Raw genomic sequence first — 17,862 nt, 5'->3', positions numbered from 1 at the left:
TGGGTTACTTTTTCAGATAAGTAACGCCATGTATATATACATTTAATAAACATATTAAGAATTTTTAAAACCAAATGCACTTTTTATCAAGTAGAGGTCTCTGAAGGAAAGTAATGGGAGTTACAAGATCAAGGTGTTTTTACACCATGATACCTGATTGGTTGATGTAATAGTGACGTTAGGTTTAGGGGTGGGGTTGGGTAAGTGGGATCATTTAGATTGAATGATTCAGAAACACCCAGCAGTTTTAAACCACCCACATGGTGATAAACGCCCACTTTTGCTCTGCAGAGACCTAAGTCTCCTTTTATCGTTACCCGGTATGCGCGCGTGCGTGCGCGTGTTTCTGTGACCTGATACCCGGATGTTGATCGTTGCAGCGTCAGTGCGCAGCTGCTGGCCGGACTTACTGAGGTGAGCAAAACAAATCCAAACATTTGCAAACATACACACCATATGTCGCGCTAGCAGCAAAATACAAACGTATACACATTAAACGATCTGTTCGAGCCGTGTCTGAAGGCTGTCTTTGTTTCGCCGCGAATGTATTTTCAGTTCTGCATTTAGTTTTGATCTCTTCATATGTTTACCATCGAAAACCGCTGAATAATTCAACGTATAGAATACTTGCATACATTTTGTGGCCTGAAGTTATCCTTGTAGCCCTTCTCTAGTTGCTTTAATTGATATCGAAGCATATTTTTCTGTGCGTTTGAACGTTTGTGCGTGAATGCGCCATAATTAGCATGTTAGCTTGATAAGTTGAAGCAGAAAGATGTATAAATCAGCTTTATGGCGAAATAGACCGTTAATTTCATACAGTACAATGGTCTTTGACGTACACTGGAGAAATAATATCGATGTAAAATCATCATTCAGTGCGATGATGTATGTCTCTGTGTATTTGTACCATTTGTCATCAGAGTGTTGTTGTGCGTTTGGGTTTGTGTAAGAAAGTTTGCAAGTATTAACACAAAAATAGTAGAATAAAATATTTACTTCTTCATGATCTGGCATGGTGCAAAGATTTCCATGGCATGCATACATGAGTACATCATACTAGGTCTTTCAATAAAACAGGGCAGTTAACCAGAGAGATAGAATGCAGGGTTCGAAATTAACTTTTTTATTTGGTAGCACTGTTGCTCCTAACTTCAGAAAGTCACCAAAGCAATCACCAAAAATCTAGGAGCATCGCAACCACAAATGATATGTTAACAGATTTTATCCTTACATTTAGTTAATGTGAGCTGTCAATCATTCAGTCGCTGACTACCACAAGAAAAAACTAATCTGGAGAGAGAAAATGACAGACAACCTATAATTAAACTCTTCTTTGGTGAGGGTTAGGAGACGGTGTTAAATTTTACATTCAGCCAGTTGCACAGAACGGCTGGGAGCTAGGGGTGTGCGATATTGACAAATGATATCTCTATTTTCTGGGATTTTATACTATAATATGACTGAGTGTTACTGTGCTGATATCTTTAGGGCTACAGTGGACAGATGACTGCTAAACATTTTTATGTTCTTCATATTCTGTGTGGTGGTCAGTTCACAACAATGACCCAAATTTATCTTTTCCAATAAGTTTAAATGGATTTTTACCTCACTTTTTTCCTTAAAGCCATTTTTTTCTAAAAGTGTGCAATATTATTTGAGTCAAATTCTTATATTTAATCGGTCGATTATAGTAAGACATTTGGGCTGTTATCAAGCAAATGAAAGTATCAATCAACATTTTCTTTTTCTTTTCTTTTTTTTGACAGCCGATTCTGATATCTTGGAAAATAGGGAAATATATATATATATATATTTTTCTTGTAAATGCAAATACTGCCTTTCTCAGTGCCGTCAAAATCGGCCAAGCAGAAAAACTTAATTGGCCGATGTCTATATATGAAAAATGTAATTTTGACCATTAAACTGTTCAATTCGGCTGCTGGATCAACATTCACCACATGATCACTAACACCAGCACCATTATTTGAAACTGTAGGTTGCTCACAAAATAAATCTGTCCGTGTTTCTTTTTTGTTTTGTCTCTTCTTCAGCCCTTCACATTCCCTGTGGTTGTTAGCTCCCTGACAGCGGAAAGCATTGACTGGGTGATTGACAGCTAATATTAACCAATCTTAAATCTGCATTAAAGTTACAAATGGAAAGATGGAGCTTAAAATGGTTATGTAGCTTGAGACAGGTCACTGTATCCACACTCAGAAGGCATATACTCTGAACATTTTTAGTGAAAACTGGTCGCACTCACACGAATGGTCACAATTTCGAGCCTTAATAAATGTGGTTTGTGTCATGTCACAGGAACAGGAAGGGAGCAGCAGTTCATGGAAGACAGTCACCAGAAGACAGGAGACAGCAGTCATCAGGAGGTGGGCAATGCATGTGCTGGGTTTAACTTTGTACATACTCAACAAAACACCCATTAGCTGTGTATGTGCATGCAAACATCTGACGAGCAGTTTGTTTTTATTACAGGACTCTGAAGACAGCGCAGAAGGTTAGTAAATAGCATTTGTGCTTGGTTTGTGTAAGTAAAGTTTGATTTAAACCCACTGATCTCTATAATGTCTGGATCACTCAGCTGCGCTCTAAACTGCCGTCAGGCGGTGAAACCACCAGAAGTGTTCTTACTAGTCCCTACCAGCAGAGGGCATCACTGACCGGCAGCCAAAAAACTGGCATTAAATCACCTGATTTGAAGTGCATCAGTCACATGGGATTAGTTTTTAAGATATGTGTAAATGAATTATCATTTCAGATGTTATCTGCAATGTTTATGGTCTTTTTGGGCAGAATACGGAATATATTGAAATCGTTAAAGTGCTGCACAATGCCGACCAACACAGTGAAAGTGATGTGATGTGGCCAAACATGTTGACCCATACTCAGAATTAGTGCTCTGCATTTTTCAATAGTCAATAGGCAATAGTCTATAGAGTGAAGTCCTCCCCATTTCTTATTGTTATAAATTACTAATATATATATTTTGATTTTTTTACCTGGAGCATTCTCATTTTTTTTTTTTTTTTTTTACTATTATTATAGTTTTTTTGCCTGTAGCTCAAAATAGCCTGTGTGAATTTACACATTTGCCAGCATGGGGCATATATGACATCATTAAACTGCGGAAAAGTACCATATTGCTGCAGTTTTAATGAATTACATATATGGCACAAATCTGATTTATATCAGATTTATTTCCATATATGAATAAGGCTTGAAACTGATCTTGGAATATCCGAATGCATGAGTTTTTTCCCCTGTTAACACTTTCATAGAACAGATCTAATCTGTGTCACATGAGCAAAAAAACTTAAATTGGGTCACATTTAACTGATAGTGCCTTAGGGGGGTGATTTTGTTGCATCTGCTTATACTTTTCATTTTTCACTATATAAATTAAATATAAAGTAGACTAATCCTTGTTAGGGATGTTCATTTCGGTTATTTTTCCTAACCGACAACTTGTTAACTGATTATTAACCTTTAACCGACAAGATTATAATGGACAGAGAGTTGGACTTGTAACCCAAAGTTCGTCAGGTCCGAACTTGAATAATCAGCACTCTCTTCCACCCTCAATGCCACGACTGCAGTTGAGAGACCCTTGAGCAAGGCACCCAACACCCAACTGCTCCCCGGGCGCTGCTGCATTGGCTATCCACTGCACTGTTTCTGTGTACACTAGTGTGTGTGTGTGCACTTGGATGGGAAAAAATGAGAACAAATTCTGAGTATGGGTCGCCATACTTGGACACATGACACTTTCACTTTTTCACTTTTCACTTTACTCTCAAGTCATCTCAGAACAGCTATATTCACAGTAAACAAACCAAGCCAATCTCAGATCTGAAACACAGTTACATTCTTGATCTAAAGCATGCATTAAATCGCAGCCCGTGCAATGTGACAATCGCACTAAGCCACATCACTGTATCGGTTTTATTTAGCTATATTGCGCAGCCCTAATTCAAAGCTTGCCATGCATCATCTTGGAAATAAAGCTTCATGTCTGTAAGTGTACGTGTGACACTGGTAAAAGCTTCACTTTTATGACATCATGAGAATGTCTATTATATATCATGTTGAAGTGTGTTGCTTAATATACTTAGTAAACAGTTTGCTCAATGGTTTCGGCTCTTTAAAACTTTTTTTTTTTTCTGTTTGCCTGAATATTTTTGGTGACTGCAGTCACTGTTGTGCTTTATCAGGATGCATCACATCACGTCCTGTGTTGTTTAGTTAGAGTTTAGTTCAGATTTCAGAAATGTTCTGATTTTATTTAGAACTCGTTTTAAAAAATGTTATCCATTGCAAGGTTTTTTTTCCCGCTCTGCTTTTTTCAGAATTGGGCTTATTTCCATCTCCTCCATCCCTCGTCCCTCTTACTTCTGCTTCATTACAACCCGGTTCTGACAAAAAAAACTCCCCCGGTCGTGTTGTTGGGGGTTCATCGGACCCCCCTGAGGGAGGGAACAATGCAAAGTGGACCCCTGTGGCCAACGGACAGCCCCCCTCCACGGTGTCCCAGCGCTTCATGCCCCGTGAGGTTCCTCCGCGCTTCCGCAACCAACAGGAACCAAAAGTGCTACTGAAGAGGGGCCAGCCGCCACTGTCTTGCATGCTGCTGGGGGGCGGAAACACAGGGGACACCATGCCCCAACGTCCGCTGCAGGAGCAAGCTGATGATTCAGGTGGGGCAAATTATGGACTTAATAAAATGAATTCAACAGAGCTGTGAGGTTCTTTTATAATACTTAATATATCTCCAATGGCCAGGTGATGTGTAGAATTTTGTGTTTTTTTTTTTTTTACTGTAATAAAAGTATAATTTCTGGAAAATAAATCATGTGGTTGTTGGTGGGATTTTTTGTGGCTTTTTTTTCTTTTCTGATGTGGTGTATTTTTCTCTTCCAGATCCTACAGTAGATTCAGTTTCTCAGCACTCATCATCTGACGCCTTTGCCACTCCCACTTATGCAAATTACACATGGGGGCTGGGCTCAGGACTTCAACTCTCCGCTCAGGGAATGGACAAAGATAATTCTGATGTTGAGAAATGGCCAAGGCCGGAAAGCTCATGGAATAGTGATCATACTCCAAATTCTCCCAGTTTGTGGATGAATGAGCCTGATGGCCTGGGAAAGGGCAGTTCTTCTCAACTCTCTGAATATGCAGATGCCAGTGTGATAGGACATGCGTCTTCACACTCTGAGAATAAAGAATCCATTAAAAGCGTCAATCAAGACTTCATTTCAAAGGTGCCGCTGCTTTCTGGAGACCAAGAAGGCACCCAAGGTCTAAATCAAAATTACAACCCCGATGAAGCATCCTCCAGTCGAAAACTCTTATTCCACACTGCTTCTGAGGAATCTTCTCCCACACCCTTGAGTCCAACCAGTGCACTGTACCAGACACTTTGCAAAAAAGAACAACACATTACAGGAGATTGGATGGAGCTTCAAGCTGGACCAAATGGTGGTGGAGATGATGGAGCCTCCAATGAGGAATGGTTGGATACAGGAGAAGACCGTATTGGGAAGAGCAGTGATGCAGTGAGTGGAAGTTCAGGTGATGGCACTGGTATCTCTCACGAAGTGTTGGACAGAGATATGGTAGGTTCAAACAAACAGGCAGCTACAGGATGGACCTCAGACTCTGCGGCTGGAGCATCAAAAGAGGATGTGAGAGAGATCTCTGAGGTAAGCACAGATAGATTTCAGAACTCTTCAATGTGTGTGGACAGCATGGCATCAAAAGATGACAATCAGAAAGCAGATGATGATTGGAATGGTTCTAAGGGAGAATTAACTGTCAGAGAAAACAATGAGGATGCCCAAAATCTGATCCAAAGCCCCTCCAAATGTCAGGCCCTCCCGCCAGAGGAAGCCTTACAGACCATGATCAATCACACTAACCTGGATCCTAAAGTACTGTGCAACACAGGATGGGGCAAGACCCAGATCAAGCAGAATGTCGCATGGGACTTTGAGGGTGAGAGTGGGAATGTTGGCTGGGATGCAGAAGAGCACACCACCCGTAGTAAGGAAGGCTGGCAGGAAGCAGTTGACTTTTCCAGTTCCAAAATGCAGAAGCAGGAGGTTGGCCAGGTGGGAAGAGCTCAAGGGTGGACTGGGCATGGAGAAACAAGTGTTGGGAAAGGCCGCAATGGGAGCGGTTGGGGAGAAGGCCAGGAGGTTGAAGATACTAGCAGGAAGGATGGGACGGGGTGGAACAAGGGTGGCGGAAGTGAGTGGACTCAATTACCTGAAGGTGGAGGCTGGAATGAGGAGAGAGGCAGTCCCCACAAGAATCAGGATGAAGGGTTATGGGGCAGACCTGAAGGGTCGGGACAGCGGAGTGGTGGCTTGGCAGGCAGCAGTGTCAAACAGGACCAGGGATGGGGTGAGAAGCTTCTTCCATCACAGATACCAAACAAACAAGCAGCACTTAAAACCCAAAATCAACAACCGCAGCAGCAATCACAAACCCAGCAGCAAATGCCGGAATATCCAAAGGCATTGCAGGATCAGGGTCGTCCAGGAGAGACAGACGACCAGAGGAAGGGGTCTGGGTGGACCTGTGGACCCATCCCTCAGATGCCTTTAGTTGCAGAGCCGAGTGGGTGGGATGAACCCTCGCCGCAGTCCATCAACCGGAAGATGGAAATCGATGATGGCACATCTGCATGGGGAGATCCGTCACGCTACAGCAGAGCCGTCAATCGGTGGGATAAGAACAGCCCACAGGACCAACAGCAGTCGTCTGGAAGACAGGCTGGAGCTCCATCTAAGACTTCTGGTAAGAAGCCGGCAGTGCATTTTGAAACAGTTAAATCATTTCGAAAGAGAAATATCCCATTCATCAACACATGTTCATCTTATAGTTCCTGCGACTTGGGCACGCAGCAGTGATCCCTCCGATTCGTCCATGGACAGCAGTACAGCTTCTTGGGGGAAGTCGTTTGATGGTTGGGGGGAATCCAGTGATCCAGGGAAAGGAGGAGGATGGGGAAACGTGCATTCCCATTCTACTAAGTGTAGTAAGAGACAGTCTAAGTGTACATGCTCAAGGGTTGCCAAGTCTGTGGGTTTCGCAAGGAATTGGGCCTATTTTAAACTATTGCCAGAATTTTTCTCTGTGTGTTAAACGTTGGACACTTTGCACAAATTATGATTTTATTGAAATATTCTACCCAATTTATATTCTACAAATGATAAAACTATACTTAATGAGACACACTGTGTTCACAACGATTATTATACAGTGATTATGTGGGCTAGTTTTGTGATAGTCATTGAAATACCTTTTATTGCCCATTGGCTTGGTTTTGTTCTGCAGATCTGGCAACCCTGAGCACAACTGTAAAATGGGATTTCTCAAATGGCTGCATGAGTATGACAAAAATCCTAATTGTTGATTATTTCCGTTGATATTATAATTGTGGTTTATTAATTTTAAATAATAGAATGTACATTCAAATAGTTTTTTGTTGGAGGTAACTGAATGTTGTGTTCTGTAAATAGATTACACATCCCAACTGGTCATAAATTGCCAGGCATAATTGCATATTTGGTCATTAATATTATTTTGGTTTGGTGATTTGCTATAACAACCAGTCACACATATGTTTGCAGAGTGGATGAACGGAAATGTTAAGCACTACAAAAATGGTAACAATTGACCAATCCTCATAATGAGAGTAAATCTAAATGTAATGCTGGGTAATTAAGTCTTTTCACAATTAGGTAATCATGGCAGCCATAATTGTGATTGTTTTTCCCTATTAATTGTGGAACTTTTCAAGTGTGTCATTTGAGCTGTTCTTCATATTTACTATTAAGGTTCAAAGTCTATGCAAGAGGGATGGGGTGACGAGGGCTCGAATGTGTCCCGACACTCCAGTTTGGAGGAAGAGGATGGTGGCTCTGGTGTTTGGGGCAGTCGAGGATCTCAAAGCAACATGTCCACATACAACTCCGGGGGCTGGGGACAAGGTCAGGGGGCAAGGAGACACAATGCTAAGGTATGTTGGGAGATCTGTTTGACCTCACCAAGGCTTTTTGACTTAGGGAAAACTATCGACTCCCGAGTAACCCTTTGGTTTGTCCCACAGAGCCCTCTTAAAGGCAACAGTGGGGACTCGTGGGCATCTCCTGTGACTCGGCAGTTCTCAAACATGAGCGTAATGGTAAGTTCGTCGTTACCACTTTGCTGATCTGCTCTTGTGTGCTGCTGCTATAGAAATATGCTGCATGTGTTTGACAGGATGAAGACTCCAGTATGGGTCACGATAGTAGGCACGACAGAAGAGGAATGAATGATGGTGAGATACGGAGAGGCGGCAGGACTGGGGGAGCTTTCCGTTCACAGACTTCCAAAGAGACGCCATGCGGGGAGACCGGACCTTACCTGGACAAGGTACTGAGACACATCCAATCCCATCTTCACTGAAACAAATATCCCATGGCATTTAAATGCAGAAACACTCTTAAGAACGAAAAGCAAATGGACTTATTCCAGTCCTGGGAGACACTGGAGCAACCTGAGGTTATGGGATCAGATTTATCTGATGCTACTCAATATCAATTGCTTTTTTTTGGTTATTATTCGATGAGCAGTTTCACTCAAAAGTACGTCACCATATAGAAGTCAATTGTAGCTTCTGTTTCATGCTGGCTGTTCAAAGTCATGAGTGTGGAAGTCTAACTAAAAATCTTCTAAAGCCCTAAGTGACCTGACATTCAGCCAAGTATGGTGACCCTTGCCCAAGGGCACCTAAGTCGTGGTATTGCCAGCCCGAGATTTGAACCCACAACCCTAGGGTTAGGAGTTAAACTCTCTAACCACTAGGCCATAACTTCCCCCTAAGCTTTAGCGATTGCACTTCTTTGCTGTTGTTTTGAAGGTTGGAGGTCATAGTATGTTTGGCGGTGGTGGGATTCCTCCATTGAGAGGGATTCATCAGGCTGGTGTGCACCCCTTAAACCCTTCCCCTGGGATACGAGCACAAGTGCCTCATCAGTTCCTGCCGCCTCAGGTTAGTTTGTGATCTTGGTTTTAACACTGATAAATGGATGGTTAATAGCTCACAGTCATACCATGGTTTCTCTGTTGTTGTGCAGGTTCCTGGGCCAATGTTAAAGCCAATGCCGCCCCCTAGTGGAGGCATGTTCCCTCCACAGCTTTCCCCCCAACACCTCGCCATGCTCAGTGGCATTCATCCACACATGCAACAGTTTCAACTGGTATGTATCACATTTAGTCCTATGATGTAAGGTGTTTAAAAAAGGTGTTGTTTTACTGTTTTATGTACATTATCTATCTAAGGCCTGTCAGCTCATTTTGCAACAACAGCAGCAGCAGCAACAGTTTCTGAATCAGAGGAAGTTTCCTCCTCCCGTGAGACAACAGTATGACCCACAGCAGGTACAGCACCCAAATAACAGCACAGCGCCCCCTACTGAATAATATTCAAGATGAGCATTTACTGGACTGAAGCAACTTAATTTTAATGAATTGTCTATTTATAAGTCATATTCAAATGTGAGTATCTAATATGATCATCATCCTTTTTAGGAACGTTTTTGTTTCTCATGACCTCTCAGTCAGGATTGTGTATCAGCAAATATCGGCAACTGCACTAAATTGCATATTTTTGTTCAGTTTGAGTCTCTGAATAAATCTGAGCTGTTTTTTTTCTCACTGTATCAGACTATATGAGCCATAAAAGCCTGATATATCAAATACGATACAAAACATAAAATGCATACGCCGACTGAAAGATTTTGTTTATGGGATCATTAAATGGTTAATAAAAAAAAACCCTTTCCTATGAAATTATTGTAACTAACTGATGTCTTGACTGAAATATCTGAATTTTCAATAATCTGAAGTTAAAACATGTTAATACATTTTAGTTATTTTTTCTTATTTTTTCTTGCTAAAGTATCTAAAAATGCCTGAAGCAAGATGCATAAGATATTAAGACCTGCGGCCAGTAGTGTAAACTTAGCCTCTATGTTAAGACAGTGTCTTAAGTATTAGTTTGACCAACTAGCAGTTAGCCAATAAGTAATCAGTAGTATTTTTGGATTTAACTTGGACCCTGCTTTCAGGTATTTTCTCTACTTAGCAAACTTGCAGATTTACACTTTTTATGCATAAATAAGTCAATATAACCTTACAATCGAGATTAAATCTATAATAAGTCTTAATATCTGATTCAGTGTTGCTTCTAAAAATAAATGAGTTTTTTAGGATTTGTAGCTATTTTAACTGGATACTCATGCTTTGAAATAATTTTTGTATGGACCAAGTGCATTTCATTAACGTGTGTTTTCTTTGTAGTTGGCGCGGATCATGGCAATTCTGCAGCAGCAGGGTGTTGGTGGGCCCAGACTCTCTCCGCCCCCCATGGGAGGACACGTCCCCAAACACCCAGACGCACACCTCCACCAGCTGGGCATGAACGCCCACAAACAGCCTGATGGGCCGGTGCATGCTGCCATGGGAGGATCTGAGCTGCACAGCAAAGCTCCTGCTGCTTTCACAGGTGAGGACCTCACCTCCTCAAACACATGAGTGAATGAATGAACGAGTCTTACACGGTTGAGCAGATTTTATTGGAATGTGCTGCTTTAAATGATACTAGAGGATGGTTTTATTCAAAAGGAATAGATGAATGTTTGAGAAATGAATGTTGTTATTATTAAAAATATGTGAATTCCCACCCGAGAATAGGAGTTTGTGTTAGTGATTCGGTGTCTGTGTGTTCAGGGCCGGTCCAGCAGGCCGGTGGATCCTCCTTCTCTCAGTACGATGTTTTGGGCGGCAGCTGGCACCGAAGCGCTGGAGGGAAAGTCGACACATCTCCCGTCAACCCCACCTGGCCTCCAGGTAACAGTCAGACCGCATCTTGCATGTATTAGTGATTTCCTTGTTTTGAATTGGTGAAAATACTCAATCTGTCTTGAGATTGTACACTCGGAAAGCCCAGATCTGATTCTTAGACATTGCTACACTACTGTTAAAAAAATAGTCTGAGTCAGTAATATTGTGAAATATACTTATCATTTTAAATAGAAAGTACAAAAGGAATTATTTGAAACATTTGGAACATTGCAAATGTCTTTACTGTGATTGTATGCATCAATTTAATGCCTCCTTTGTGAATAAGTATGTATTTCTTCTTCTTACTCACCTTTAAACCTTTAAACATCAGTGTATTTTTCTAAAATCTGAACAGCAACCCATATAAATCTGATGCTTGCAAAACCCTATGCCAAGCACATTTTGAAGAGCCTTAAATTTAGTTTTTTTTAGACAGTCATATTGGAGTTGTATCACATTTTACATTAATGATTTTTGTTTTGTTTTAAGTTCAAGAACTGCTCTGTCCGATTCAGTGAATCATTTGACTGGTCAAATAAGCGATTAAGTCATTTGATTAAAAGTTGCAGCCTGTTAGAGTCATTTTACTTTTCCATCACATTCAGCCCAGCTCAGTTTTTATGTCAGATATTATATTAAAGTCACCCAACATCATGAGCCTCACAGGATGCAAGTGTTTGACTTTCTCATGCATTCATTGCTGTAATATGTCATCTCACTCTTAGAGTTTCAGCCAGGCGTCCCGTGGAAGGGTGTCCAGAGCCCCGAGCCCGAGCCTGACCCCTACATGAACCCTGCGGGAATAATGGGATCCTCCGTGCTCGGTGACGCCGAGCATCATCTGCTGCAAGACAGCACAGGTACTGAGACCGGGAGAGTGCAAGAAACAATTTAAATCATGTGCACAAAATACTGATCTGTTCCCTCATTTCACACAAAAAACAAGGACTAAGGCCGGGTTCACACCGCAAGCTGCAGCAGAGCAGAAGCAGCGCATTAGCAGGAGGTAGGCAGAGCAGAAGCAGCGCGCGCCTATTTTGCTTTCACACCGGCAGCGGAGGCAGCGCGCAACTGAACAGCAGATTTTGGTCAGAGTGCTCTATGGTTACGTTCGCATTGCTTTATTTCCCATTTAAAATACATTTAAATAAAAAGACTTGGCAAGAAGCTTTTTTAATTAATAATTTCATTGTTACTTTTGTTGCATCTTTGTTTTGCTGTCTTTGTTTTCCGTGCAGTATATGTTGTTGATAGAAGAAAGGCCATCGCGCTATATTTGTTATTAAGGAGACTAAAAAAGATGCATATTACCATCTTGTCACTGGGTTTGTTTGCAATCAAATTTACCAAAGGACACCCTAAAAACCAATTTAATAAACGGTTTTAAATTATGTGTAGGCTATTGTAAATGGTTCACAGCCTTGACTTCCTGCTCATCTTGAAATCAGCATTTACTTGTTTATTATATATGCATGTATCACCTGCCTTTGTTATTTTGAATCAAATATTGAGTTGTTTGCTCGTGTGCCAGCGAAAGCGTCAAAAACACTATAAAATTAATTACCATCTGCAATAAGAGCCGCTGCAACTTCATCCCATGCTTTTTCCTTCTCCTGCAAGTCTTTGTAAAGTAGGCCTACATTGTGTGGATCATAAAGAACTTGCTATTTCTCAACTTCCACGAGACGAGAGTCGTCCATTATTGTCTTTCCAGGTGCACTCTGAAGACCACCGCCTGTGACACCACGTGCTGTTGTTTATGATTGTCAGCACGACATCCGTTCTTCTGCCAATATATAGGCCTAGTTAAAATAATACGACAACTACTACTAATAAATATCTCCAAGGCCAAACTAGCAATATAAATTATTTAAGTTGTTTTTGTATTTCGGCAAAAAAGTCTATTTTTGGATAGAACTGTAAGTACTTTAACAGATTTTGTAAAAAAAAAAAAAAAAAAAAAAAAAAAAATATATATATATATATATATATATATATATATATATATATATATATATATATATAAAATAAAATTATAATAAAAAATAGAAAAATATGTGATTTTAAATATCATACATTTTTTATTTAATTTGCTAATAACACAGTAGATATCATTAATGCAAATTTTGGGCAAAATTCCTTTTTCGTTTAAGTACATGTGTATTTTGGCCATGATCGTTGTCACTTTATCTTCTATACATATTTTTTTATATTAATTTTCTTTCCTAACATACTTTAGTTCTTGTTAAAACACCCTAAATGTGCTTTTTTGTGCAGTTAGAGCACTTTTTGTGTGAAATCATATTTATTTTGTCCATCAAAGGTGTACTTTCACTTTAACTGAGCGTCAGCAGCGCAGCAAAAATAGACCCAGCGCCGAAACGATCGCGGCACTGCTGCTTCTGCTCTGCTTCTGCAACGCTCTGCCGCGCAGCCTCTGCGCGCGGTGTGAACGCTCTCATCTGTTAACATAGGCACCGAAAAAAATACGCGCTGCTTCTGCTCTGCTGCAGCTTGCGGTGTGAACCCGGCCTTAAAATTAGTAAAAGAGAAAAAGTGTAATCTATCAATCAGACAGCAGAAGAGACATGCAGTAGACTGCGTTCAGTTTCATTGAGCAAAGTTTTTTCATTTTTGAGGCTTTAGAAATGTGATCTGCGATGCATGCTTGAGAGTGTAACCGTGTGTGTGTCTGTGATCAGGGTCAAACTCTCTGAACACCTGTATGCCTTCACCTGGTGCCTGGCCGTACAGTGCCTCAGAAACACCCCTCGCTGCTCACGGCACAGGTAACGCTGGCTAAACAACCTCTGCGCATTTTCAGTAAAATTGTATTCAGCATGTTCGTAGCATTTCGCATCTCCTCGTGCTGTTTCCAGCTAAATACTCCGAGCAGAAGTCCAGCTGGCCGCCGGAGCCCATCGGACACGGCAAGTCATGGCGGACCAATCGCAACACTGCTCACATGTCCCGCCCCCCTCCGGGTCTCAGTCAGAAGCAGCTGTGGGCGGGGGAGGGGCCGTGGATGCCCAGGGCCTGGGGGGGCGGAGCCAGCGGCCCAGAGCCGCCCTTTAAATCAGGTACTGCAGGCACACATTAACACGTCACATTCACACAGGTATATGTGAAGATCAACCTGTTCATGTCCCGTGCTTTACAGAGTGGAGCGATGGAGGAGCTTCAGCGGGAAAATCATGGCTGTTACTGCGAAACCTCACACCACAGGTGTGTACACACACACACACACACATTTGTTTTTGTGTAAAGTGGGTTCATCCCATAGGCGTAATGGTTTTTATACTGTACAAACTGTATATTCTATGGCCCTACACCAACCCTACACCTAACCCTCACAGGAAACTTTGTGCACCGTCAAAACAAAAGTCCCGCTTTGAACACATCTGCAAAGCAAAAAAACTTATGGGCCGATATTTGAAAAAAAGCCAAATATCGTCCGATATATCGGCCAACCACTAATCTGAAGCATTTGCTGCAACTTAAATGTCGGTTTTAAGCAGTTTTCTGTATTTATCGGGATATTTAGTATAGCAAATCACTACATTTTTGTGTTTTCCTGTGGTTTGTGTGCAGATCGATGGCTCGACCTTAAAGACGATCTGTCTACAACACGGCCCTCTTCTGACCTTTCACCTCGGCCTGACGCAGGGCAGCGCTCTGATTCGCTACTGCAGCCCTCATGAAGCCGCCAAAGCCCAGAGTGCCCTGCATATGTGAGTCACACACACACTTAAATTAATAATGAATTGTCTATAATCCTCTGTCAGGCAGAAATGTAAAGAGTTACTGAACACCATAATTGAGTAAAAATACAGATACCTTAAAACAAAAATGACTCCGTTACAGGTCATCAATTCCAGTGTTACTTGAGTAAAGTATTTGATTTAAACAGTACTTAAGTATTTTACTCATACTGAATGATGGCTGAGATTCACTAGTCCTCAACAGTGTAATTACATTTTATAAAATGAATACAATATTTTCTTTTTATTCACATTCATAATTTAGATATATTTCAGTGTCACATATTTTATTTCCGTAGATGTACAGATCAATCGTATTTAGAGATGCTCAATTTACTGATACTGTTCCAATGTCAAAATCAATAACTTATAATTAGATTTACTGCCATTAAATGGCTGGTGGATGCAAAACATGCCTGATTGAGTTCAGTATGTCACAATGCAGGTCACACCAACACCCCGAAAGTGTTAACATGTTGATAAACTGAATTAATGTCCGACATGAATGCTAGGACTTTCTAGTAAGTTTTCTAGTGATCTGAAGTGTTTTCGTGTTTAGGTGTGTTCTGGGAAACACCACCATCCTGGCCGAGTTCATGAGTGAGGAGGACGTCATCAGTTACTTCACACATTCCCAGGCCGCAGGGTCACCCGAGGGCTCGCCCGGCTCTGAGCCTGCCCCGCGAGAGGGTGAGCGTCCCGTGGGCATCAGGGCGGACGGAGACGCGGCGGTGGGCTGGCAGGGGCTGGACGTGATGGCTGGCTCCGCTGTGGAAGCCCCGGGACTCGCCCTCCTCAGCCAATGGAGCAACAGCGCAGGGGAGGGGGCGGGGAAAGGGGTCTGGGGGGGTGTGGCTCTCGGTTACCACGGCAGCAGCCTATGGGGCGGTCCTCAGTTAGAGGACGGCACGGCTGGGTTGTTGCCAGGCAACCTGCTTGGAGGCGGGACAGACAGTTTGTGATTGACAGCAGTCAGTTATTGAGATACTGGTACGTGGAGTTTAAAGTGTGTCAAACTGCAAACGCAATGATTGTTTCCAAACATGTGGAAGCCCGTGCATTATCATAATATTTCAGTCTAGTTTTCACAAGACAAGGGTGAATCTCATTAAAACATTTCAGTTTTTTTAACCCCAAACATCCAAGGAAAAATAATTTATACTGTGCATAAGTTTATTTTAGGCCCATTAAGAAATTGTCATTGTGATTATTATTTTTAATGACAGTTCCCAGTTAATTCAAATTGCTGTTATTAATGCATTAATGCATATATGGTAATTTTTTATTTCTATATAAAGGTTGTACTACAAATATTACTGTGATGAATAAATACTAGTGGAATTGTCTTAAAAATATCACAATGCAAAAAAATCGTCTAAATGTAAAATTAAACAAGTTCTTGAGGTATATTTTTATTTATTGAATGAAAAATAAGTCACCAAAAAGCGTAATGTGTGGCCTCTGTATGTTTTCATTATTTTTGCAATTGTTTCTGGCGACACGCTGCAACTTTAAGACACACACACTTCGAACAAACACTCGCATTCAGAGAGCTACATTTCCCCACAAACACTGGACGAGTCGACAGGCTTTTCTATCTATCCAGTGAGATATTAAACACACACAGGTGCAGTGTGAGCGTCATAGGGATTTGCTTACAGACATTCTCATCATTGCCAGAGTTAAGCTATCATATATTCGAATGCAGGGACTGTTTCTAAAGGCCTTCTTTCTCTCTCACACACACACACAAACACACACACACTGCTCAACTTGAACGACTGATTTCAGTTTGATGCTATGCTGGCACTGTTTGACTCTTCGACAGCAGATTTATTGATTTAATTAGAGAGCAACAGCATTCGAAGCTGCCAGGTGCGTGAAACTCACCAAAAAAAACACCTAGGTCTCATTTCGCCCCAGAATCAAGTCAAAATCAAAAGCCTATTTTTAGAACAAGTTCATTTTTTCCTTCATTGTGATTTATTTTAAAGATGACCGAGAACATGTGCTCCCTCATTCTCAGTATTGTAATGTGCGACGTTTTCTACTTCTCATTGCCGTAACGACATTGTCTAATTTCCTATATTACAGTTAAATATTGTAATGCAATTAGCTTAAAATTGAAATAAACAAATGCTTTACATTTTAAAATATTCAAAAAAATGCCGTTTTCTGCGTGATCGTAATGAGAAATGCAGAGTTTCAACTATCCATAAAATGTGCTCCTCATTATTTCTGTGGGATTCAGGAGTGAAAATGCTTCCCTGTGTTTTGGGAGGTTCACGCAGCCGATGTTTCTGTCGCTCCGTTCCTCGTCCAGCGCAGCGTTCCTGTGGACTTGTGTGTCTTAAACGCATCTGATCTCTCATTCAGACCTTCCACTGTTCCCTTCTTGATCTGTTCGTCAGGCTCGCGGTCACATTTATATGATTCGTACATTGTTTTTATTTGTTTGCTAAGGCTATACAAGTTATCTTCAAAGACTTTCACGTGATTGGACGGACGTCTATACTGTGTGTTTGTGTGCACTTTACTGTTTTTGGTCTGTGTTTGTGTGCAGCTGTACATTGTTGATTGTGCACTATACACTGCTGGTTGTGTTTTACCAACATTGGCATTATCGGGTTTCTGCGATTGCCGTTTCTTTTGTGTTTTTTAAGCGTACTCATGTAGCCTTTTGTATCGGCTGAACTGCAATAATGAATCTACAAGCATTTTTAAGACATGAGCGCGTGACGGCGTCTCTGCCAAACTTATCCACCTGTCCAGAGTTTACAAACAGCTGGAAGATGTGTGTTTTTATGTGTCTGTACTGTTGTTTTTGTTTTCAATTGAGACTTTAACACTCCTTTTAGTGTTCTGATTTTTGAGATTTTACAAAGAGAGAAAAAAAGAAGTGAGTTTATTTAAATAAAAGTGACATGCAGCTGTTCTAAAGACTGAAGGATCAGATGTTTGCCTGTTTTTGTGGTTTCTGGACTCATTTTGTCACAGATTGTGTGTCTCAGCTGTGAAACTGTCTGTGTTTAGAGGTAAAAGTGAACTGCTTTTCTTTGACTCACTGATCATTAATAGGAAAATTAATCAGCGGTTTCACGGGTAGATTTTATTTGATTAGGTAGATGTTTTGATTCGATGGTCTTTCATTTTTAATGTAATTTTATTTCCAGTAGCATTAATCATTAGA

At 41.1% G+C, this 17,862-nt stretch overlaps 1 protein-coding gene across 1 annotated transcript; it reads left to right on the top strand.

The window, feature by feature from the left end:
• Window positions 1-332: 332 nt before the first annotated feature.
• Window positions 333-17,619, top strand: LOC113054697 (trinucleotide repeat-containing gene 6B protein-like). The gene is made up of 20 exons (XM_026220414.1): window positions 333-414; window positions 2,320-2,387; window positions 2,494-2,515; window positions 4,365-4,712; window positions 4,936-6,819; window positions 6,905-7,060; window positions 7,863-8,044; window positions 8,135-8,209; window positions 8,287-8,439; window positions 8,927-9,058; window positions 9,144-9,266; window positions 9,349-9,447; window positions 10,369-10,573; window positions 10,798-10,917; window positions 11,637-11,771; window positions 13,614-13,700; window positions 13,791-13,991; window positions 14,072-14,136; window positions 14,503-14,642; window positions 15,232-17,619. The coding sequence occupies exons 2-20, from the start codon at window positions 2,343-2,345 to the stop codon at window positions 15,632-15,634; spliced, it is 4,575 nt and encodes a 1,524-aa protein (XP_026076199.1). The 5' UTR covers window positions 333-414; window positions 2,320-2,342; the 3' UTR covers window positions 15,635-17,619.
• Window positions 17,620-17,862: the final 243 nt, after the last annotated feature.

This window comes from Carassius auratus, chromosome 3 (assembly GCF_003368295.1).
Source record: "Carassius auratus strain Wakin chromosome 3, ASM336829v1, whole genome shotgun sequence".
Classification (NCBI taxonomy): domain Eukaryota; kingdom Metazoa; phylum Chordata; class Actinopteri; order Cypriniformes; family Cyprinidae; genus Carassius; species Carassius auratus.
The sequence above is the reverse complement of the archived record's forward strand: the minus strand, read 5'-3'. Positions and strand labels throughout refer to the sequence as shown.

Coding starts and splice junctions, on each gene's coding strand:
- LOC113054697 (XM_026220414.1), top strand. CDS start 2,343: ATGGAAGACAGTCACCAGAAGACAGGAGACAGCAGTCATCAGGAG. Junction 8,045..8,134: donor CAAGGAGACACAATGCTAAG/GTATGTTGGGAG, acceptor TTTGTCCCACAG/AGCCCTCTTAAAGGCAACAG. Junction 10,574..10,797: donor AGCTCCTGCTGCTTTCACAG/GTGAGGACCTCA, acceptor CTGTGTGTTCAG/GGCCGGTCCAGCAGGCCGGT.